We start from the raw sequence: 25,283 nt of genomic DNA, 5'->3' as shown, positions 1-25,283 counted from the left end.
GTTTTGAGCTTACTTTTAAGTGTCGATAAGTTTTGGAGTGGATTTTGGAATTTAGCAGGCTGCATGCTGGGTTATGAAGTTTGCAGCAAGATATATAGATGCCCATGTAGATGATTTGAAAAGCATAAGGCTGTTTTGAGATTCTTTTTGATTCACCATGGGATGGCATGCATCAAGGAGCACAGCACACAGGTGATTCAAAACCACACTGTTTATAAACTAATTAGGAGTACATATCAGCATGATGCATTTTGGAATGTACTCTGGAACTGGCTAGCTCCCTTTGGAGCAACACACATCTTTTCTCATTTCCTGAAGGTTTGCTTGTTACAAAAAAATATTAGTACTGATGGTGTTTCATTTTAATTATCTTTGTCTTATAGTTACCCCTGATGAAGTGTCATGGTACTCGAAATGCATGGGGTATATCAACATATGCTCATTTTGTTAACAAACAAGGAAAATTACTGTTGTGTTCTTAACAAATGTGAAGCAATGTTTGGCATATTCAAAGAAGATTGGAAATGTATAGAAAAATAAAAGTCATTAGACAAGAAGATTATGGTTTTTCTTGTTTAATTGTGAGGAAAATTGTTTTTAATATTGTTTACTAAGTAGCCTAAGGGCGGATAGCAGTGCAAGCCGAGACTAGGACACCTTTGGTGTAATAGCTGTATTTAAGCTATACCTTTGAGCCATGAAGTAAAGTCAGAGCGCAGGTGCTGGAAATGGATAGCCAGGTCACATGGGAAGGTTTAAAAATAAATTACTCCTTGATTTACCAAGAAATGCAATGGTCCAAGCTATAAGGAGGGAGTTGAGAAATGTAAACTTGGCTGCTTTGTATTTTTATTTTTTGACTAAAAACGGAGTGCCTGTTGATAAACTGTCAGTGTTAGTTTTACCGGAGTTAACGTCAAACTTTCCTGGTAAGTGGAATCCAGTGACAGTAATGTTGGACTGTCTGGGAGTTTCTGACAAGGGCCTTGATGTGCTGCGGAAACTAGCTGGAATGAGGACCTTCAGTATTTGAGGTACAAGAGGTCTGCTGTACCCTAATTTCTCAAGAGGGTATGGACCTTTTTCCGTACTTATATAATATACCAGATAGGTCTCTGTGAAATGAAATTCTGCGGTTGAGGATAGGAATTGACCCAGGGAGGCAGACGCCGGGACTGAAAGCAAAAATAGTCTAGACCTATGGCCACTGTCCATGTAAGCAGGAAAAATATACTCAGGGATCCACCTACTGTTGAGAGAAAAGGGCCTAAACCTGATATGTGGCCTGAGATACCAGGATGTAGCCATTGCCATTGGCCAATACCTGTGGAAAATCAAATCATCTTATGTCAGGACCTCTTCTTCTTAGTTGTCTTCGACCTGTGTCGATGTCCCACTTTAAGTCAGAGTTATGTCTCTTGAATTATTAGGTTCATGTAGACCAAATTAGGAGGATGCCCTGACTAGGACACTGGCCCCGAAATTGAATAATTGGGTATGTTAGTGAAGCCAGGCTGAATTTGATCAATGTGAAATGTGATAACTTGGTCCAGTACAATGCACTTTACTTCTTATAACTCAGATTATATCACCATGCTACCTTATGGCTAACCATTCCATCATGCCCTGCTAGTGAGGCCAAACTGAATGAGACCTATGTGAAGTGATATAATTTGGTTCTGCGCAATGTACTTTACTTCTGACAATTGAAATTTGCTGTAAATGCTCACCTAGGGCCAAATATTTATTGATGCTCTGGTTAACAAGATTTTCAATATGAATTGTCTCTCTGCTGGTTTATGTTATGTTGAACTGTACAATGTTCTCTTGGTGCCAAAACTGCCGAAAAGAGTCTTGCATGTCATTGTTTAAACTGTTGTACTTTTAAATATTTTAATACGTGTGGGATACTGGGCTGCAGCCTGTTCAAGAATTATAGTGAAAAGATATTTTAATTCATGTACCATTTTATATTGATTACAAGCTGGTGATGTGTGCTGGTAGAGTTGATTTAATTAAGTGTTATGGTTAGCTAATTTCACGATACTTGCAATTGTCTTCGTAAATGAATTGGGTAATGTGCAACATTTCTGAATAGAATGTATTTCTTAGAAATAAGAAGTAAATTGTTGTTGTCGACAACAAATCACTACAATTTATAAATGAACTGGAGAGACCCATGATAGCGAAGTAGGCAATGTAGTCCTGACTTTGTGCAATGAAGAGGACATTCAACATTTATATATGATTTATCTAACTATGTATTTTATATCACAAGAACAGTACCACCTCAGATTCAAGGGCAGACTCCATATTAGTACTTGTGTATAAGAAAAGCTAACAAGGTATCCCTAAAAACTACTGCATGATCACTCTTCTAGATTCAAGGGCATTGGCTGCAATATTGTACGGTCAAATCCACCACTGCTAAGAGGCCTAGAACATTCTTCCTGTGTACTAAATTAGCTTTTTTTTACCAGCATTTACACCATAGATACTGTTATGGTGCTGTTGATGAAGCAAAATACACCATGATCCTCCTATGTATGTGAGCTTCAAAACATTTTCCACAACATTTTAAGGAGTAAATCGTACTTTTGTGGGGGAAAAAAAAAATACTGCTTGGGACGTAACCACCTTTTCTTTCATGGATCACTGTCACAGCTATACACTGAAACTTGGGCCAAAGAAAAAGTGGGCCTTGATGCATTATTAATGAAAGGGATATCTTCAAGGGTTACAGCCAGGCTGTGCCCTGGACCATTTACTTTTCTGTCGCTATACCTTAGCCTTGGGCTAGGCATTAATTGCTATAACTCACTAAATTAAGATTAACGTTTATACATATTTTCTTCTATGTAGATAATGTCGTCTTGCGTGGTAGGACAACAGGCTACAGCATTTATCATACTGATTAATGAAATAAAACAAAGAAAACAATTTTATTATTGGAATTAAAAATCATTTTTGTTGTTCTCCCTCTTCACAATGTCAGTTCCTGGGAGCACAGAAGGTTGAGAAAATTATATCAAATACCTACTTTGGTATGAACACAGATAGGGCGCACTAGAATGCCTCGCAACAGAAAGCAAGTGCTCTTACTTTTGCCTCATCGCATTAGGAAAGGGCTTTGGTTATTTCAAAAATAGCACCTTTGTTGCGCTTTAGCCAATCTGACTTCATTCAGCTTTAGCAGAAGGGGTTCATATTCATTTAGACAGATTAAGTAACTACTCAGACATGAACTCTGCTTTGTAATATCTTAAATTATATATCAGTACGCAACCTATTACTCTCCACAGAGAGGGTATCAATTACTGACTACTTGGCACCGCATTACACATTATCACTGTTTGTACCCGGCGAACCTTTCAAAAGGTGCGCTGGACGCCAACGGTGATAATGCGCCCCATTATGGTATATGCGCTGCTCCCAGGGCAGCAGTGAACTTGCGCTGCCCTGGGGGCAGCACATTTATGTGAAAACACGGAGCAGCTGCTATGTGTTTTCACAGTTTAGGCGGCACCCACCTTCACTTTCAAATGGGATTAGAGATCAGTGACTGTACCTGCCTGGAAAGGGATGTTCCCCTTTACCCCCGCAGAGGGCTGCTCTCAGGACGCGCACTGACAGTGCGCCACCTTTTAAATGGCTCACTGTCAGTGCGCCTCCTGAGGGCTTCTTTGACTCTGCGCCCCGTTCTGTAATATGACGCGGGTGCAGAGTCAAAGGAATTCCTTCATTTGCATAGGGCAAGCCCCTATACAAATGGGGGAACACCCTCTGAAGGTAGCTCTGGAGCTTTAAGTGCGCTAGCGCTATCGGTATTGGTATTGTAGAAGGGGTCACACAAGCGTCTGCGCCCCCTTCTATAACACCAAAGTGCCCCGGGAGAGCGCAAACTCCTGTTGTATACCCCAGGTCACCTTCTGTAATACGGCCCTTGATGCCCCCTAAATACCATGCTGTACTTAAATTAGATATGTATGAAGTTATAAAAAAAAGCTATTTACAAACGATTTTGTTACTCCGAATCCCCAAACATTCCTTCTGACTTGACTGCTGGTGCACCTAATAGACTAATTCCTTATATTTTGCTTTTTTTCAGCTCCCAATAAAATTATTTTGTGGAATTAGCAAAATACAAAATGCCAGTGCTCTTGTTGCAGATTATAAATATCCAACTAGGACGTCACCATGCATTCATTATGATCCTGTAGGGAAATAACTCAGGAAAGAAATGTTCTCCTTAGACCAATGTTTCGTAACATGGGAGTTAACACAATTATGGAGTGTGCAAATGCTTGCTTGACAGGAGGGAACATTTAACTCATTGGATTTTTGTTAACGACTGAAACCCAATTATAGAGAATTTGATGAAGGAACAACAAGTCACATTGTCAGTCCATGAAGAACACCATTCTGTACCAATTAAGAGTAGCAATAACCCCATCGTAATCAAACCAGCACATACAGGAATAACAGAAATTGTTGCTTTCTCATTCTACTTCAGTGTCTACATCTGACACCCCAAGACATTTACCCCAAACTCTTGCATGTTTAGCCGGACAGTCCCTTGCCTCATAGACTGGCTTTTCTGCTGTGCACACCAGTTGACCCCATGTCTCCATAATACCAGCGATGGTGCCCTGGGGGGCCTTTCAATATGCAGCAATATCTCTCTTAGCCACTATAAGAGGGGTTCCCTACCACGCTCCATCAGCCTTAGAGCAGACAACACCATTATCCACCCCCAGGAGGATCAGCAATGGGGAGAAATACAGGGTCATGTCCAGTACATCTGATAATTCAGCTACCACCGCCTCCCAGTGACGGGTTATAACAGGACAGGACAGGACCACACCAAGTAAAAGAAGTCTGCAGGCGTATGGGAACAGCGATAGCAGGGAGGGTCGTTCGCCATGCCAGCATGAAACATTCTGATAGGAGTAGATAGGTACAGTGTATGTAATAGGTCTGCACCAAATGGAGCCTGAAAGAAATTGTGATCACTCTAGGGGCCATCAATGCATCTCAACTATTAGTTTTACTTATTAAGTTTAAATCAATGGTGAAGTTTAAATTTTAATAAATATTTAGGAAAAGTAACTTTTAGAAAATTACCATTTTCCTGCTAAACCTCTTGGAGGCCAATCTGTATTAGCCATACAACAGTTGCCCAGCCATTGCGTGACATTAATGAGGTGTGAAAACAGCTTCAAGAGCAGAGACAATGGCCAGGGTATGGCAAAGTTTGTTTTCTTCCCCTGGCAGGACAACCACTTAGGGTGGGCCTAGCACCTTTATTAAATTGTGAGGAGTCAGTCCTTTCACAAGTTAATGAAAGGCAAGACCTGGGATGGCAAACCTTTGCTTCCCTAGCCTGGCTGCCTCCAAACTCAGTGGAAGTGAAATTACCCCAGGACCAGTTTTGAGCGTTCACAAAGAGGGGGGTTACTCATTTTCTAGCACACTCTGGGTGGGCGCATGGACTCTGCACAAGGAAGGGTTTCCGCATCCTGGATTCCAGGAGTAAAAGTAAAAGTAGTTGCAATAGGGCAAAAAATGAACTTCTGTAAAAATGGGGAAGATGCTTCTTGGAATTTTTACGCCATTTTAGGAAGGAGCTAGGAATCACCCCATCCACTAACTAATGTCATCCATAAATGCACCACCCCAAGAAACCCTCCTCAGAACACTTTCTAGACCTGTGGAAGAACCGAAAAAGGACTGGATCTGCTGTTTGAGACCTGTGAGGAGACCTGAAGAGCTGCACATGCTTCCACCTCTACCCAGGACAAAGAAGTGAACTCTGTCAGTTCTGACCTAATGTGTGGCTAGAGGGACGCAGCAAGAGATCTTTTTGACTAGTGCAACTGGAAGTGGACAGGACCCTGCTGGTGGCCTTTTTTGCTGGAGCGAGTCTTGACCCATACATGCTATCCCCGAGGTCCTAAGAGTTGTAATGGGGTCCAAAATGTCTTATTCAGAAACCTTTGAAAAATGTGGACTTCGAAAAATGTCGGACTTCCAGACCTCCAGAGGACTAGAACCCCCCCTCCAAGTCAATCCGCCCAAGGGACAACATCACTGAATCAGTTTGGGCCTGCTTGGAGCTTCTCCACAGCACCAAATCCATTTCACCGGCCCTCTGCAAGAAGATATTCAACCTCATGGACCTCATCATCGGATACAGTCTGCAGCCTTTTCCCACTAGAGGATTCTGACTTCAATTTAAGAGGCTAATTCAAAAGGTAAAATATTTGACTGGAACGAACCTGCTTGGTGTATCCGACCTGTGCTCCATCACAGTGTGTCAACCGCAAACAGTTCTGCTTTACTTTTTCTTGGTCAGTCAGTCAACAATAGCTTTATTCGGTTAATAATTAAAACCATCAAAGCATACACAAAATTTCATTTGCAAATAGTTACATGTAAAAATAATTAACAAAGGAATTTCAAACAATACACAGTGCACAAATATACATAAAAATAAGTTTAAACAAATAATTGGCGAATGTGAACATTAAAAAGTAAGGCAGGCCAAAATTTATAAAACTATTTCATGATTTCAAGAGAAAGGGATAAAAAGGCCCGGTCTCGGACTGTCAAACATGCTAAAAAATAGAGCTAAAATATATTAAACTACATTCGATTTCTACTTCTAATTGCCCCTGAAAGATAGCTGGCAACTCCAAAACAGACAAGAGGAGAGCCCAGCATTTGCAGAAATACCAAGGCGGGCCTTACTTGGTCAAAGTGATAGTTCTTAAAAATGGGGCAAATAAATTTCTTACGTAACAGAGTGTAAAATTTACAGTAAAAAATCATATGCAGCATATTTTGTTCGGAGGCGTTCTCACAGGGACAGGGGCCCAAAGTGCCCTCTTTAAAAAAGCCCTTCGGGTGTGCTAGGAGCCAAGGTAACATGTCATGTTTAAACCTAATCAATAAAAATAGATGAAAAGGGTTATTTATATAAGTCAAGTATGGCTGGATCTCATTGCCCATACTTAGCATGACAAATCTCCTAACAGACGGTTTACACACTTCCTCGCCTTCTCTCTGCAACTTTGCCCTGCACATGAACTGCGACTTTAAGTCTTTTATTTCCAATTTAGACAGCTCACATGGTCTCTCAAATAATTCTAAGCAGCCAAGAGTCTCCATCTTAGATTTGATATATCTTAGCCAAGGAATACACATGGCTTTGTCAAGGACCAGACAATCTTGTATAATGAGCTGGTTTAGGGTTGGTGGATGCTGCGCCCAAACCCTTAACCAACCCATTAATGGGGCAACGGAAATCTGATCCACTAGATACTCAGCCCCCAAATCTTCATGGATATTAAAGATTGAAGTAGAAACAGGCAATGACAAAAGTTTCCGAAAAAAGGCATTCTCAATTAATTGAATCTCCACTGCCGACGCATAGCCCCAGACCTCACTACCATACAGGGCCATAGGCACGCACTTAGCGTTATATATCTTCAAAATCGCGGGCAAGGGCTTGCATCCCAGCCGTTTTTGCAAAACCCAACAATGCTCCTGTTGCCCTAGCGAGAATATTCTGTTTCTGTGCGCGTTGCGCGACCCATGATCCTCGGTCATCAAAAGTGACCCCCAAATATGGAAAGGTCTGGACTTTTGTTAGCTCCTGCTGATTGCAGAAGAATTTAACCTTTTTAGCAGCTCCATCTCCTATTGTCATTGAGTGGGATTTTTTAAAATTAATTACTAAGTCCAAGGAGACCAAGGAGACCAAGGAGACCATAAAATCGTTAAAACCATTTAAAAGGGCTTGAAGGCCTCTTGCAGTTCTAGCCAATAAGACCGTGTCATCCGCATACAACAAAGCGGGTTCTCTTTTTCTCTTAAATCTTTAAAAATGCATAGCTCCGGTTCCACTAATTGGATTTTTGACGTTTTTGTGTCATTTTGTGCATCACATCTTTTTGTAATTTTATAAATTGGAGTAAGATATTAATGGTGTTTTGTTTTTGACTCTTTAACTGTTTTGGTATGTTCTACACATTTTGTCGAAGTTAAGCCTGTCAGCTCTGTGCCATAGCTTCCAGAGGTTCAGCTCAGGTTTGAATCATTGAAACCTTTGCCTGGACAGAACAGGTGAGTGACTTTAATATTTGTGTTAGTGGTTAGAGCTAAGAAACTACAGATGGAGGCCAGATTCACATATCTGGCGTTCCTGCAAGCTAAAAGATGTATTACCATGCATTGGAAGTCTTCTACTGAATCATAGATTTCTCCTATGGGTAATCTGTCCTTCTGAAGTTAGCTGAAGCCGAGAGCATGGTTCTACATGCGTGGTTCTCCAAGGAAGGTAATAGTGTGCATGTCAGTTAATGGGCTATGTTTCTGATCACTCTGTTAGGAAAGAATTGTGATTAACCCCCTTGAACAATTACATAGGCACTTCACGGACTGCAGCAATATATAGGAGGCACCGGCACACAGCTGAGTGTTAACTTGCATGAACTTAGGAAGGGCAATATACTACTGCGTGACTGACATGACAGTCAATGAAGAATGGCTTCCACCCCAGCTCTACACTGCTTGCTCCAAACACTCTGGCATGCTTGTTTTTATTCTAAAACCCCATAAAAACATTTAAAAGCATAAGAAAGAACCATTACCTTGTCAGCTCCAACTGCAGTGTGTTAGGGTCTGGTATAAAAAATCGTACCCGGAAAAGCACAGAACAGGGAAAGCCGCCTACAATGGGTTTTCAGAAGATCAAGTCAGTTTTTTAAATAAAATGATTGTATAAGCATACTGAAACGTTGCACATAAGAACAAAGAAAAAGTTTATAAACATACTGTATTACAAGTGACTCCTGCAACATTTGTTTATTCATATTTAAGGGTTTAGGAAGAAAGATCTCCTATCGATCAGCTCTGAAAATGAAGCATAGTTTGTACTCAGCAGTAAGATAGAGATGGAGCGTTCTGGTCAGTGGATATGACATCAACAAATTGATTTCTGAGGCATAGTTTTGAAATTCTGGCATTGTTATCCATACACTCAAACATTGGTCACCATGAAAATAGTAAATAAAGAGCAAGCTGAATCCTGTATAATTGCAAACACATTCATGCAATCAAGGTAAGGGTCTCATGTGTTAAAATATGTTTTTAATTACAACCTTATGGTCTGTATACACAATGAGTAATATGGTGCAATGTCACAAATATTACGCAGAGCTGTTTGATATAACTACACACCTCAAATGGACATAAAAACATGACACGAGAAATGAAGAATTTAATAATGCAGATAAGGATGTTTATTGAAATGTTATTTATATTGTTGGGTACCAAGAACAATTACAAGCCATGAGAACAGTGAAACTGCAACCTTGAAACACTAGTGGTAAAGATCAACAGAGTTACCTAATATCCCATCATTACTTAATACTAGAGATTTTCCCTTACGGTTTATGATACCTCAGTGTGTCTCGACCTGGGATATTGTTTACCCAGTTTTTAATTGAGACAATAACTGTTAATTTACTATTTACAGCGAAGCAACATTTTTGTGATTAAACGACCCACTGCAATCCAGGCACAAACACATTTTCCAATGTTTTTAAGACTGTAGTATTAACTAGGATAACCAAAACAAGACTGTTGAATTGGAACACATGGGACTATTTCCATTCTGTTTATCATATTTATCCACCAATCTAGGGCCAATGAACATTTTTTAAAGCAGTGTGAATAACTCCTCTTTGGAGAACTGTACCACAAACAGATATTTTCTTTAAGTATTACCGAACAGGATAACTGTGAGTATGTTCAGGGAGGGACAGGAAATCAAGAAGACCAGTAGAAGTAGGGTCATAAAGTCTCTTAAGGATATACACAGGTTATATACATTACACCAAGTAATATACATATATTAAGCTCTGTTGTGTGATTTCCAACCATATGTTATGTTAAGGGGTCTTGTAAAGCGCCTGGTTACACTAGGACAGGGTGTCCCCGCGCTGCGGTGGAGTAGCAAGAGCAGATACTAAGGTCTATGTGTGGGGGAATAGAAGAGTCTTAAGCTTTTTCCTAAAGATACCTTCAGCTGGTTCCAGTCGGAGGCACACCGGAAGTTTATTCCAGGATTGGGCCGCCAAAAAACGAAAAGAGCGGCCCCCCATCCTGGCTCGTTTTATCATAGGGACACAGAGTAAGCCCAGTCCCTCAGACCTGAGGCAACGGGTGGGAGTGTAGGGAGTGAGGAGGTTACGCAGGTAGACAGGAGCAGTGCCCTGTATAATGCGGTAGCACACACAATGCTTTAAAACGTGCTCGCTCCCGGATAGGGAGCCAGTGTAAAGAGGCAAGAGCCGGCTTAGAGGGAGCTCTCATGGGGCGCTTCAGGACTAGACGGGCAGCTGCGTTCTGAACGCATTGGAGTCTGTGTGTGCACCTTTCTGTAGCCCCCAGAAGGAGGACGTTCCCATAATCAAGACGGGAAGTTACAAGTGCGTGGATCATGGTCTTCCTGGCCGCAGTGGGTAATATATCAAGGGTTTTCCTGAGTCTTTTTAGAACTCCATAACATGTGCCAGCAACCCGTCTGGTGTGGTAATCAAACGAGAGATGGGTGTCAATCCAGACCCCAAGGTTTTTTGCCTGGGCACACGGTATAGGAGTGGGGCCCAGATCTTGTGGCCACCATGCAGTCGACCAGACAGAAGGGGCTTTCCCCACTATCAACACCTCGGTCTTATTGCCGTTGAGTTTTAAGCAGTTTATTTCCATCCAGGCTGCAAGTTCTTGGAGGCATGCCACCAGGTTGGGAGCTGCCGATTGCTTGTCTTGAGTCAGAGACACAACCAGCTGGGTGTCATCGGCATAGGACACCACTCCAATCCCAAAGCCTTCAGCAATCTCAGCCAAGGGAGCCACATAAAGATTAAAAAGGGTGGGGCTTAAGATTGAGCCCTGGGGGACTCCCTGCTGCAGTGCCATCACTTTAGAATGGAATTTCCCCTGCCTCACCTGGAAGCTACGATTGTTCAGAAAAGAAGTGAACCAGCCCAAGGCCTTCCCAGATACACCTCCCCTCTTTAGACGATCAACCAGAATCTTATGGGCCACAGTGTCAAAGGCCGCACTGAGGTCGAGCAGGATCAGGGCGGCAGTCTGGCCCTCATCCACAAATTGCCGGATGGTCTCAGTGGCGAGGAGGAGGGCGGACTCTGTCGAATGACATGAGCGGAAGCCCGACTGGGTGGGATGAAGAAGATGGAATTTCTCAATGTGCGCCGTGAGCTGCTGGTTGACCACTTTCTCTGCGATCTTGGCAAAGTAGGGGAGAAGGGAGATGGGTCGTAGGTTCTCAAGGTGTTCAAGGCCTAGGTGTGGTTTTTTTGGGAGGGGGAGAACAACTGCCTCCTTCCAGCAGTTCGGGACAGTGCTGGTCTCAAATGAGATCTCCAGGAGATACCTGATGAAGGGTTCCAGAGCTTCTAAACATCCCTCAAGTTTTTTCGGGGAGGCCTGGTCTTTGGGAGACCCTGACTTAACACTCCGACAGATTTTTATTAGAATTTCAGGGGGAGGAATTAAAAAGTTCTCAGGCCTTTCCTCCTGTGTTACAGTTATATTGCGAGAAGTAGCCCATCTGTCTTGGTCAGCCAGAGCCACAACAGGGAAGGAAGAGTAGATTGTTATTACCTTCTCGGAAAAGAATTCCGCTATTTGGTTACAGCGTTCGGCTGAACCTTCGACAGGAGCTGCTATAGAGTCTACAGAGGAAATCTCTCTGTAGACCTTGAATAATTCTCTAGTGGAATTTTCCGCAGATCTGATTCTTTCTTGGTAGTATTCAGCCTTGGTTTTCCTGATAAGCTTATGATAGGCTTTCAGCGATGTTTTGTACTCATTCCTCCCTTGCATATGGAAGTTCTTCCTCCATAATCTTTCCATGTGTTTACACTCTGCCTTAGCAATTCTTAGGGCATTATTGAACCAAGGGGCAGATTTTTTGGTTCTGGCTAGTGTTTTACATGTCCAGGGGGCAGTTATATTAAGAGCTTCTTCTATCCTCCCGTCCAATTCAAGACAGGCACTATCAGTGTCCTTACCCCCGGGTGGGCCCCCCTCAGGAGGGCACTCTTAAACCTGTCTGGGGAGAAGCCAGCCCATTTCCGGCAAGCTATGCGCTCATAAGAGTGTTCTTTCACCTTCGGGATGGAGGTCCGGAGCATGAATGGGATTAAATAGTGGTCTGTCCAGATCAAAGGCAGAGGGGTGCTGACCAACACCTCCTCCCAGTTGGTAAAAATAGGGTCAAGCAAATGGCCCTTCTGATGGGTGGGGCCCGTAACACTGAGTTGAAGTTGCAGTGTCACTAGCTCCTGGCGCAAGGCTTGTGCCATTGTGCAACCGGCGTCCTCCAGATGTAGATTGAGATCGTCTAGTACAATGAGCTTGCTATAGCGGAGAGCAGGTAGGGTGAGGTAGTCAACCAAACTTGATACAAACCGGGATGAATAACCCGGAGGCCTGTAAGCCAGGAGGCCTTTAACAATACACTTGCTATCAATCATGATAGTAAACAGACCGGCCTCACAGTCAGTAATGGCAATAGGCCATATTAAAAACTAAAATTGAAATAGCAGATTGCAGGTATCCTGAAACCCATCATTACCCTTTATTCAAGTAGTATTACAGAAAATGAAAGCAAAAGAACAACAAACGCCATCTTTTAATGACACTGATGTCAGTAAGAACTCTTCAAGATTTGGACATCTACTGTGTTCTCAAAAACTGTTGATCACCTAAGGAGAAACAGATATTTATATTTTCTTTCTTTTTGTTTGCATTGAGCCACCAGGATTTTGCATAACAAGAATAAACATTAAAAAAGTACAACAAAAAACACTAACATGGTGATGCTGAGAATGTAAAAGAAAGGGAGGATGAGTTGCTGCTTCTCTGAAAGTAGGTGGTCTCTCAGGGGAGTTGAAAAGTCCAAAAAGTTCCTCTATGGCACTTAGCAGATCGTTTTGGTGTCCTACAATTCAATGTGTCATGACCACCTTGGGTGAGAATTTGAAGTAGTGGACTTTAATCAGGACTGTTCTATTTTTCCTCCTTTTCTTTACAGTAGATTTCGTTTTTTAAAGAAGATGGTTGCTCCTTTTGATACATCTCTGCAACAATCTGATAGGTGAAAGAATGTTTTTTTTTTCTTTTTTGTTCTGCGTGTATAAGACTTTCTAGACACCTTAACTTCAGACACTTTCATTTGAGATAGGACAGTAACAGGTGTGCGTTTGATTGGACCTGTTGGTTGCAACGTGGGCATCTGGTAGATGGATATCCTTGACCTCACTGATCAGTTACAGGTTGAACCTGGCAAGTGAGAACCACCTTATTTCCTCTCTGTTTTCCAGTATGGTCAAGTAGTTCATCAATGTGGGTCAATCTTCAGACATTACAATCCTGGGTGAATGTGTCGTTAGTTTTTGCTTTCTTTTCTTCTCTTCATTTCCATACTTCATACACACTGTTTCTAATTGATATTTTATGTATGACAGGGGCGACATGCCGCTTGATGTGAAGGGAAGATAAATTAGCCCTAGGTGTCCTGCTTCCTGTTTGCTTTTGTGGTGATGAGCTGGCTCCACTGCTGGAAGTTCAGCCCAGCATCCAAGGATTACATTGTCTCTATGAGCGTTACATCTCTTTAGGGCGTAGTGCATGGCTGTCCTGCTAGCTCTGAGAGTAATGGCTTCATTGACACATGCTGCTTTCAGGGCACCTAATGGAGTTGAGATAAGAAATGTTGCAGCTTTGTCCAGAACTTGCTTAGAGCTCTACTGGCTGTAGCTGTCTAGGCCCCAGAGTTTTGCTTCATACGTTGTTATGGTAGATATTGACCATTTCTTAAAATGACCCTCTCTACGAACCGTCACTTTTACAGCTACTCCACTTTGCTTGGGTAAGTTAAAAATGTCACCCTGTTATATGGTTGAGCTATAGCAATGGGACAGAGGAGACGGTGGTGAAGAGTGTACTTCAGCCTTTACTGCACATGAAGGGAGGCATTCATGATATTCTACAGGTATATATTAGGCATGTGTGCACCTCCACTGGATAGTACTAAAATGCCGTGCTCAGAGGATATAGGCAAGGATGAATCAAGAGATACTGACAAGATGTCAAGAATGCACACATCAAACCGATTCAATTCAATTATCTGTACCAGACTTGCGCGACTCCATCCAAACTATGCATGATACACAGTGATCACCCGGCCATATCCCCCCCAGACACAGGATGGATGAAGTAGTCTTTTTCCATATGAAATCGAGTTCTACTATATTGCAACTCTTCTATGAACAGAAATGTGTGCCTGTCCCTCCGACTAAGCTCTGCCTGCTTGGTTTTTACACTTAATTGATGGAAGCAAACTAAGAGCATACGTTTAAGAAATTTGCTCCAGAAATGGGCAAACACTGTCTAGCCTTTGTCTTGCAATTTAACCATTGGGCAGAGAACAAGACTAACATCTTGGAATGGATTACAGCTGAAAGTGCAACCCTGAGGAAAAAGATTCTCCAGTCTGGGGGATCAGACGCAGCTCTGGCACGGGGCGAAATTCTTGTGGCCCGTGCCAGAAATACAGATGTTAGATCCCCGTGAATATTTATCATATTGGACTGCAAGTTGTGGAACTTGGTGGATGTGCTGGGTTTTGTACTTCTTTGACAGAGAACGTGTGGCACCGAAATAAAGGTTAGGGCCCGAGTTGTCCCTTTTAAAGAAAGAAATTATTGTGCTCGCTTTTTCAGGGTATTTGGAATAAACCCTTGAGGGTGGGATGTGATAAAGTGGTGTGCCCCTGACCACTATACAAAGCAGGAGGATGAGGCTGGTTCACCAGAACTAAGTTTACTGTCTGTAGGAAATGTAATGAGAACTTGTTTTGCAATGGTTTCAACTGAAATAAATGATGTTGAGTGCGAATGATATACGGACATTGATATAGGGGAGTAGGCACAAAAATATTATGAGCCTTGATTTGAGCATTTATAAAGTGCCCAACTGCCCAACGGCGCTAATACCCAGGGATACAGCAAGGTTGCCAATCGTACTGGGTGTGAAAGGCTACTTGACGGAGAGCCAGGTTTTTAGTGCTTTGCTGAAGGCTAGAAGTGTTGGGCTGTTTTTGATCCTGGCTGGGAGCATGTTCCAAGTGTTTACAGTGCCTACCAGAAAACTTCTTCCACCCCAACGAGCTCTCTTGAACCTGGGTGTTTGTAGAAGTTTGCTAACAGACCGTAGATTTCTAGGCGGTATGTACCAGTTCAGTCGGTTCTTCAGATAGTGAGGCCCAGACCCGTGGAGTGCCTTAAACGCTAAGCATTGGGATTTGAATGTAATCCTCTTGGCCTCTGGGAGCCAGTGCAAGGTTTCAACTTGTGCCAGACTGGCTGAAATTTCAGGATATCCAGCAACAGTCTGGCAGCGGCGTTTTGAAGACGCTGCAGCTTTTGAAAGCGCTGCGTTTGGATCTCTACGATTTTTAAGGTGTACGGAGGAATAAAGGGGCACATTTTCCTGATCATCTTTAGGATGAAGAAGATTGAAGAAGTGAAGGAGCTGATCTGGTTTATGATGGTCAATTTATTGTCAAAGATAAAGCCTAGATTTGTTGCCTTAAGCACAGGGACTGGAGGGCTCCCAAACTTTACAGCCACCATCTGGGTGTCCAAAAAAGAAATATCTGTGCCAAACAGGAGAACCTCTGTCTTTTCCTCATTCAATTTCAGGCAGTTCCGACTCATCCACTGATAGACCTGTCACACAGAGATTGAACCTATCTGCTGTCTCTTCAATGTTGCTGAAAAGTGACACTACTAGATGGGTATCATCAGCATATGAGACCAATGAGAAGCCAAATTGCCTGATGATTTTAGTCAGAGGGAAAACATATAGCTTAAACAGCGTAGAGCTTAAAGCGGAGTCCTATGGCACCCACACAGGAGCATAAACTGTTCTGAGGAAAAGGTTCTGGCCTCTACCGATTGAGCCCTATCAGAAAGGAAAGAGGACAACAGTTTGAGGGCTGTGCCTCTGATTCCTAATTCTGAGAGCATGTTGACTAAGATGACATGGCTCACCGTGTCAAAAGCCGCCGAAGAGCTAGTAAAATCAGGGCAGCCTTCCCCCCACCATCCTGAATTGATCTCAGCTCTTCAGTAGCCATAACCAATGCTATCTCTGTACTATGCCCCTCCCGGACACCATATTGCGATGGGTCCAGAAGTTCTGTGGAGGAGATAAATGTTGTAAGTTGCGCATTTAGTATTTTCTCCAACACTTTCGCTGGCAAGGTTAGTCTCAAAATGGGTCTATAGCTACTGGGGTCTTGATGTTTTGGTAATGTTTCTTCATGGAAAATCAATGAAACATTTAAAAATACACAAAGAATGTCCTAATAGTAAGTGGTTTGTAAACAAAAAACAATATTTAGCTTAGATTACAGCAAAAAACATATGACCTTAAATTAGAAAAAAACAAGGGCTTCATACTTTTATTTTTACTACTTTATCATGGAATGCTCATAATGGCATGAACTTCCAGCATAGGTTTTTTGCAAAGGATGAGAAATATACATGGTGTTTGGATACAATTGCATGTATTGCTTTTTCTCTTGATTAAGGGGTGAGTGTTGCATGGGTACAGTACACAAGTCGAGGCTATCATTATTTTGCTTTTATTCTTGACCTTTCAAAAAATTATTTTATCTGTTGGCACTCATGTTTCTTTCTGGTCGGGTGCATTTATACATATATTTGACAGAAGCATCTTATGGACTTGATTTTTAACACAAAAAAATAATAACCTAACATAAACAAGTAACCATATAAAAATCTTATTGAAAAATCTTTACAAACATTTTTTGGGAGACCACTGATTATCAGATGTATGAACAGCATGCCCATCCTGCAAGTTGGAAGACATCAGCCAGTCCTACGCTTTTAATGGCAGAAGCACCTTAGCCAGGGACAGGATCTAGAACTTTTCCATGTGAAAGCAAAAGTTTAAGAGCTTGATGTCTAGGATCGTATGAAGACAGCTATCCTTCTTGGAAACCAGAAACTGCAGAGCAGGACCCGTGCCCAATTTCCTGCTGTGGAATTAAATCTACTGACCTTTCAGAAGCAGGGCTGCCACTTCTTGCTGCATAGTTCGAAGGTGATTCTCAAAATGAACGGAATGAAGGGGAGGGACCTGGGGAGATGCGTGCTGGATGGGAACGGCATACCGTGTTCCATTAGTTGCAAGACCCATTGGTCTGATGTAATGGCCCTCCATGTCTGCAGACAAGAAAACAAATTTACTCCAACTGGCTGCCATGTTCAGGTAAGAGGGAGCCAGAGAGGCGTTCCATAGAGGGGGAGACAAGGAGAATAGGAGGAGGGTTTCTGGGCGTGTCTGCCTTTTCCTTTAACTCTACCCCTGTACTGTCACAGAAATGAGTTCAGCAGTTGGACAGGCTGGTAAGGCTGTGGCTGGTGAAAGGGTAAACCACTTGGAGAAGACACGCAACGTAAAAGACTGTATGTAGTCTCGTATTTGGCACAGCAGCCCCAATGATTGGGCAGTAGTCCTACTCGCCTTGAACCTGTCCAAGACTGAGTTGGCTTTGTCTCCAAACAGGTGAGCCCTGCCAAATGGCATGTCCATAAGACTCACTTTCACATCACTGGAAAAGCATGCGGGCCTCCTCAATGCTATGGAAGAATCCATGGCTCTGAACATATAGTGTACTCTGCCCAGCACTACCCTGATGATATGCCCAGTGGTGTTCAGTCCATCTCTCACCACCTTCAAAAAATGGTTTTTCAGGTTGGCCAGTACACATGATACCACCATATGTGCCAAGTCCCATAAGGCATGGGTATATCTGGCGAGCACATGTGAAGTTCATGGATCCCAAGGCCAAGCTACCAACAAAGAAGCTTTTCTCAACCATCTTCAATCTTTTTCTGTCTGGGGTTGAAAGGGACACATGTCTGGGCATATCGTTTCGCACCTTAGATTGCTCTTAGATACAATGCAAGATCCGCACCACCAGATTTCGGCTGAGGAATGCGCTAAGAGAAAGACAGGATCCCTGGAGCCAGCCTATAATCCATGGCAATGAGTCCTTTCATGGCTCGAGAGAGACTTTGGCCCGGCCGCCTTATTGGGTGAAGTAAGACCTCATTAAATTGTAGAAGCATATCCGATGCTGCTGAAGTAGGCTGCAGGACTTATGACAGCCAAGAAGAAAATACCTTCCAGTGGGAACAGCCCTGCAAGACACTCCAGTTCTATCTCAGGGGGTGTGTTCAGCCAACAAGCATTCTGCAAAGTCAGGAAATAAGCAGTCTGGAGATGGAAGGGGCAGAACACTGGCTGACTCACCACTATAATCATCACTATGAGGCTCTGCTTCCAGCATCTGGATGTGGTCTGAATCAGATTTAAAAATATTGTTTAAAGTTTACCGATAGGTTTGGCACAGTGTGGGTCCAGGGTGAGATGCTACTCTGTACCAGGCCTCTACCGCTGGCTTCGGGACCTCTCTCTTAGACCGCATGAGACCTGCCAGGCTTACATGGCTGTGCTAGAGGAGATACTGGAGATGACATCTGTATCAGCCCTGTTGGTGAGGGTTTTGAGGCCAGAACGGCTCCAGATGATGGCAGAGGCATTCCATGAGGGGCTTGTCTAGGGTTGAATGGTGCAGAGGGCAGACCGTGGCCCCTAGGTGGTCCTAAGATGCACACAAGTGCACCAGAGTGAACTGTTGCTTACAAGAACAATGCCATCATGGCCTGGAGGAACTCTGCCAGATTTGTGCCAGAATCTCTGGGTAAATTGATACAGGCTCTGGTGCCAAGAATGGAAAAGCTGGCGGTGTGCACAAACGTGGGTCCCTTGCTCACTTTGCCACTGGATTCAAGCTAGCCTGGCTGATGAGGGGTGCTACCCCAAAACCGGTCCCAGGATGCTTGTTTCCGGTTCAGGGAAGACGCTTGGCAGTCCGGGCTGGACTGTTCCCATGACGCAGGGTCAAGACTGATTTGCATATAGCTGGGTCTGAACTGAGGTGGCGAAGTGAGCTAAAGAACGATGATTGATTCAATCCAGATCTGTGACTGGGGGGTGAGTGTCTGAAAAGTTTCAGCACTCCGTCCATCATCTCCTTGTGTTTGCTTTGTTCACCCTAAGTTGGCAGGGTATGCCCAGACGAGGGTCCCTTGCTCACTTTGCCACTGGATCCAAGCTAGCCTGGCTGATGAGGGGTCTTACCCCGAAACCGGATGCGTGTTTCCGGTTCAGGGAAGACCTGGTTTGGCAGTTTGGGCTGGACTGTTCCCAAGAGGCACAGGGTCAAGACTGATTAGCATATAGCTGGGTCTGAACTGCGGTGGCGAAGTGAGCTGAAGAACGATGATGGATTCAATCCAGATCTGTGACTGAGGGTGAGTGTGAGTGTCTGAAAAGTTTCATGGCTCTGTCCATCATCTCCTTGTGTTTGCTTTGTTTGCCCTAAGTTGGCAGGGTATGCCCAGACGTGGGTCCCTTGCTCACTTTGCCGCTGGAATCAAGCTAACCTGACTGATGAGGGGTGTTACCCTGAAACCGGTCCCAGGATGCTTGTTTCCGGTTCAGGGAAGACCTGGCTTGGCAGTTCGGGCTAGACTGTTCCCATGAGGCACAGGGTCAGACTGATTTGCATATGGCCATGTCTGTACTGAGGTGGCGAAGTGAGCTAAGGAACAATGATGGATTCAACCTAGATCTGTGACTGGGGGTGAGTGTCTGAAAAGTTTCAGCATTCCGTCCATTATCTCCTTGTGTTTGATATTGACTCTCAGTCAAAAAGGGAGCTGGGGCAGGCCTTGAATGGGCACAGCATTCGGTGCCAGAGTAAACCGCGCTGCTAGAAGTGGTTTCTCGGGTGGAGCGATGTTCTCAAGTTCCCGCTCAGAGGACAACGCCGTAGGCATAGAGCACTGAGGTGTCTTTCCTCAGGATATTAAGCTACAACAGATGTCATTTAGGAGTCGCTAGGGTTCTAAGCTGCAACCCATGGCTTGCCCTTTGCAACCCCTGGCACTGCCTTTGAAACCCCAATGTCCTAAAGTCAGTAGAAGGAAAAAAAAAGTTAAACAGGGCTTTAATAAGTCTTGTTTACTTTCGGAAGATTGCAGTTACCACGGACATCTGACTGTTTAACCAATAAATGCATTCAAGATTAGAACACAGGCTACACTGAAACAAAATGTCAGCAAAAAAGTGTCTCCACTTCTTTGACTGTCTGGGAGCATGTAAGGGAAAAAAGGAAAATCAGCGCAGGAGAAACAAGAGTGAAAACAGAAGAGAATGAGAGAGGAGAGAGAGACTAGTGGAAGCAGAGAGAAGATAGGAAGATGACACTAGTGGCAGATCAGTGACAGACAAAACAGCTGTTTTTGTATTTTTTGTGTGTGTGTGTGGGAGAGATAATAAAGAGACAGCTGACATAGAAGAAAACAATATAAGAGTGATAGAGCGCCGCAGATGTGAGAAAGGTTGGCACACGACCGAAGTGAGAAAGACATAGTAAGAGCAACAGAAAAGGTTTTAGACAAGTGTAAAAAAAAAAGTGACAAGGAGACAAATGGCTGAGAGAGACAGCTGAGAAACAGCAGATAGGTCAGAAAGAGAAATCGGAAAGAGGGGGAAACGTGGGTGAGAGAGGTGATGAAGAAGCAGATTGGTGTAGGAGATAATTCAACTAAAGGGGGGGAGAAGCTGGTGAAAAAGAGGGGCTATAAAGAAACTAATGAGAAAGAGGGTAAGACAGTGGGGAAGGCTATGATAAAGAGGCGGAAAAGTAAGAGACAGTGACACCTGAGAAAGGTGGGGAGATAGAGGAGAAGTAGAGCAGTGATAAAGAGACAGGCGAAAAACAGATGGAGTGGGACATGGGTGGGAGACAGGTGATAGAGGCTATAAAGAGACAGATGAGAAAGGTCATATAATTTCACTTTTGTGATGTAATCTGGGATAAAGGGCATGTATCGTCACTAACGCTACCCCTGGCATTTTTGTGAACTGACGTCCATGCAAGCAACATTTTTGAGTGTCATTGCTGCCCATTCGCCTCCTCTTCTTCTTCTGCTTCCTCCTCTTCATCTTGGAGGACATCAAGGAACTGGATTTCGAGGATGACCTTGACTGCAACCGACATCGAGCCTGACACTTATCGAATATGCAGGCCATAAAAGGATTGGCCACTTTAACGGTATTTAAGTGCATGAGGCTGCAATTGTCGCACAACTCTGTATCATGCTTGGCCCCTCAAACTACAGGCAGACCTTTTTGGGGGTTGTCTATGGACGTATGATGTTTCTGGGAAGATATTTCTCAACACTGCACTGATGTTAAGTTTGAAAAATGTTGAGAAATGTGAAGGAATCACAGAGAGTAGATCTAATCTGAGTTAAAGGGTGCGGAAAAAAGGGAACCAACGGTGTGTAGCTATATGGTTACAGCGATGTCACACCTGTACCACTTTTAATGCAGAGATGGAGCCAGTGCCACAAGCTGGCAGAGGAGAGCTGTGATGAAAGTTTCTGGATTCAGTCTAGCACCTGGGGATGTTGTGGAGGGATTTGTAGGCGTGGTTGAGGAGTTTGAAGGTTACTCTCTTCTCGAAGGGGAGCCAGTGGAGGTCTCGTAGGTGTTGGGTCATTTGTTCGTGCTGTGGGGTCCCGAGGACGAGTCTGGCTGCGGCGTTCTGAATGGTTTGGAGCTTGTGTATAAGAGTTCTGTTGATTTCGGCGTAGAGGGTGTTGCTGGTAATGAGTGCGTGGGTGACGGTCTTTCTGCATTCGGGGGTAACCATTTGAAGGTCTTACGTAAGATGCGAAGGCAGTTAAAACTGGTTGAGGTGACGGAGTTGATCTGGCGGGTCATGGTGAGGGAGGAGTCAAGAATGATGCAGAGGTTCGGTGCGTGGTCTGAAGGGGTGGGTTGCGTCCCGAGGGCGGAGGGCCACCAGGTGTTGTCCCAGGCAGAGGTGGAGGGTTCGAGGATGAGGACCTCAGTCTTCTCAGAGTTGAGCTTCAGGCAGCTATCTTTCATCCAGGCTGTGACGTCCTTCATTTTTTCCTGGAAGCCGAATCTGGTGTTTTCGGGGTTCTTCGTGAGGGAGAGGATGAGTTGGGTGTCATCGGCGTAAGACACTATGCTGAGCCCATGCTGTCTAATGAGGGCGGCGAGGGGGGCCATGTAGATGTTGGAGAGTGAGGGGCGGAGCGATGATCCTTGGGGTACTCCTCAGTTGGCATCCGTGGGTTCGGAGAGGAAGGGAAGGAGTCTGACCCTCTGGGTTCTGCCGGAGAGAAAGGATTGGATCCACTTGAGGGCGGTTCTTCGTATCCCTGCGTTGTGAAGTCTGGCTGAGAGAGTGCGATGTGAGACGGTGTCGAAAGCTGCGGAGAGGTATAGTAGGATGAGGGCTGCAGTGTATCCCTGGTCGAGTAGCATGCGGATGTCATCAGTGGCGACGAGGAAAGCGGTCTCGATGCTGTGGTTGCTGCGGAATCCGGACTGGGAGGAGTCTAGGATGGAGTTCTCTTCGATGAAGGTGGTCAGCTGAGCGTTTACAAGTCTCTTGTGAGTTTGGCAGCGAAGGGGAGGAGAAGAGATGGGCCGGTAGGTTTTCAGGTCCATCGGGTCAGCCATGGGTTTCTTAAGGAGGGGTTTGACCTCTGCCAGCTTCCAGTCTTCTGGGAAAATACAGGATTCTAAGGAGGCGCTGATGGTCTGTCCTAGTTCGGGTGCGATGGCGGCGGCGGCCCTGTGGTAGATGTACGATGGGCAGGGGTCCGTGGGGGCTCCTGAGCGAGTGTTCTTCATGGTCGCGGTGATGTGTTCGACAGTGGCGGGGTTCCAGGTCGTGAGGGTTGGCTCGTTGTCGGTGGTGCGGAGGGGGGTGGTGTCTGGCGTCTGTTCGCTGAAATTGTCGGGCCTTGATTTTCAGATGGAAGTAGGAGCTGAGCTTGATGCAGAGTTCCTTGGATGGTGGATGTCCGTGGCTTCGCTGGGGGGTTTGGTGAATTGCTGTATGACGTTGAAAAGTCCTTTGGCGTTGGTTACGTTGGTGTGGATTTTGTTCTTGATGAAGGACCCCTTGGTGTCTCTTATGCACTGGTGGTATTCCTTCAGTGTGCTCCTGTGGCCGTTCAGGTCTTCCGTGGTTTTCCTGTTTCGCCAGGTTTTCTCGAGCCGTCTGCAGGAGCGCCTGGCTTCTTGGAGTTCGGTGGTGAACCAGGTGGCCTTCAGGGGGCGTTGTTTGGCAGGGTGGCGGAGGGGTGCGAGCTTGTCGGCGCAGCTGGAAATCCAGCGGTGAAGTTCTTAGGCTGCTGAGTTGGCATCGGCCGTGGCACAGGGGGGTTTCTAGGAGGAGTGTGGTGTTGAGGTGATCCTCCGTGATCTTGCTCCAGTTCCTTCGTGGCAGGGAGGCGGGGCTGGCGCGGATGCGGTGGTGGTGTTGATGGTGAAGTGTACGCAGTGGTGGTCCATCCAGAGGGGCTGCGTAGTGTGGCTGAAGTGGATGTTTGTCCCTCCTGTGATGATGGGGTCGAGGGTGTGTCTTGCTCTGTGAGTGGGGGTGTTGATGAGCTGCTTCAGTCCGAGGTTGGAGAGTTTGTCGAGGAGGGTGGTGGAGTCGGGGTCGCTGCAGTTGTCGAGGTGGAAGTTCAGGTCTCCGAGTAGGATGTAGTCCATGGAGGTGATGGCGTGGGGTGCGACGAGGTCAGTAATGGTAGTTGCGGACTGGGTGCGAGGTCCCGGGGGTCTTTAGGCGAGGGTGCCGCGTAGAGTGGTCCTGGGGTTGGTGTGATCTGGAAATGGAGGTGTTCTGTGTTGGAGGGGGGTCTTGAGTGCGATGGCGAGTCCTCCTCCTGGGCGGTGGGGGCAGTCCTTTCTTTGGATCTTGTATCCGTCGGGGATGGCGGTGGCGATGTCGGGGCCAGAGGTGGCGTTGGTCCAGATTTCCGTGAAGAAGGCGACATCGGGCGAGAGGCTGTCGATCAGGTCCCAGATCTCTACGGCGTGTCTGTGTAGGAAGCGCACGTTGAGGAGGATTCATTTCAGGGCTTCAGTGTTGCGGGCGTTCAGGGGACCTTCGGCGGTCGTGGGGGCGCTGTCGATGGTGAAGGATCGTCGGCAGTGTCTGCAGGAGAACTGTCTGTGGGTTGTGTTGGGTGTGGATCTTTGGCAGCCGGTGTGTCTTCCGGGGTTGAGTGTGTACAGTGCGGCGGAGTCATATCAGCGGGCCTTGGCGATCCAGGGGTCCTGGCGCTGACCGCGGACTAGGTGCAGACGGGCTTGCCTTCGGCGCACCAGCGGCACAACTGCACAGTGACCGCCATTAAGTAGGGGAGAGGGGAGGGAAGATCAGCAGGGAGGCGGGATCGGCAGTGGAGGGGGCGGGCCACAGGGGCAGCAGCGGCAGGAAAATGGGCGCGGGGAGGATGACGGAAATCGGCCCAGCAAACAGATACTGACACTAAAAGTAAAAGTAAAAACACAGAGGAATACCAAAAATAGCACGAAACAGTACTGAAATAATACACAATGATGACAAAGATCACAATCAGGCAGAGGTAACCGGCAGAGGCGCAACGGAGGAAACTGGCAAGCTGGGGGATCAAACACCTCCCAGGAGGAGGAGGGGAGGCTCAACGGCGGCGGATTAGGCGCAGAGACTACCCTGCCGGCACCTGTACCTGGCATAAGAGGCTGCCCCGTCTGCTGGACTGCACTCCCGAGCCCCAGACCAAAGAAGTGACACAAGAGTCAGTCGGCTGACCCCCTGGATTCAGCATTGGGTCATCAAAGCTGAAGAAACCCATTCCAGTAAGTCAGTAGCCACTTTCTCAGAATCGCCACTGGGCATCCCAAGAGACTGACCCTCGATGGCCAAAATTTTCACCCAAGTCAGTCTCCCTGACCAGGGGGCGTAGTAGGAGTCACCCAACAGGGACACCAGCCTTCACCAAAGGATACTGCCTGACGTACGGAGCTCTGTAGCCCAGCCACATCAGGCCTTCTACTGGCTCAAAGAGGACTTTAAGGGACACTGAAACCTGTGGCCAAAGCCGCCCTACCTTACCCATGGAGCTAAGAATAACCGCAAGACCACCCCTGTCTACCGCACAGCCCCCACAGCATCTTTCAGAATCCTGAATCCCCAACATCAG

The 25,283-nt window shown here is 45.4% G+C and overlaps 1 protein-coding gene across 9 annotated transcripts in view; it reads right to left on the bottom strand.

Moving 5' to 3' along the window:
• PTPN3 (protein tyrosine phosphatase non-receptor type 3) overlaps positions 1-25,283 on the bottom strand; it is a 1,752,022-nt gene that overhangs the window by 1,220,289 nt on the left and 506,450 nt on the right. For all 9 annotated transcript variants that reach the window (XM_085606835.1, XM_085606836.1, XM_085606837.1 and 6 more), the window contains one exon: positions 8,655-8,733. In XM_085606835.1, coding sequence (XP_085462961.1) covers positions 8,655-8,733 — 79 coding nt within the window. The remainder of the gene's footprint in view (positions 1-8,654; positions 8,734-25,283) is intronic.

This window comes from Triturus cristatus, chromosome 5_2 (assembly GCF_964204655.1).
Source record: "Triturus cristatus chromosome 5_2, aTriCri1.1, whole genome shotgun sequence".
Taxonomy (NCBI): Eukaryota; Metazoa; Chordata; class Amphibia; order Caudata; family Salamandridae; genus Triturus; species Triturus cristatus.
The sequence above is the reverse complement of the archived record's forward strand: the minus strand, read 5'-3'. Positions and strand labels throughout refer to the sequence as shown.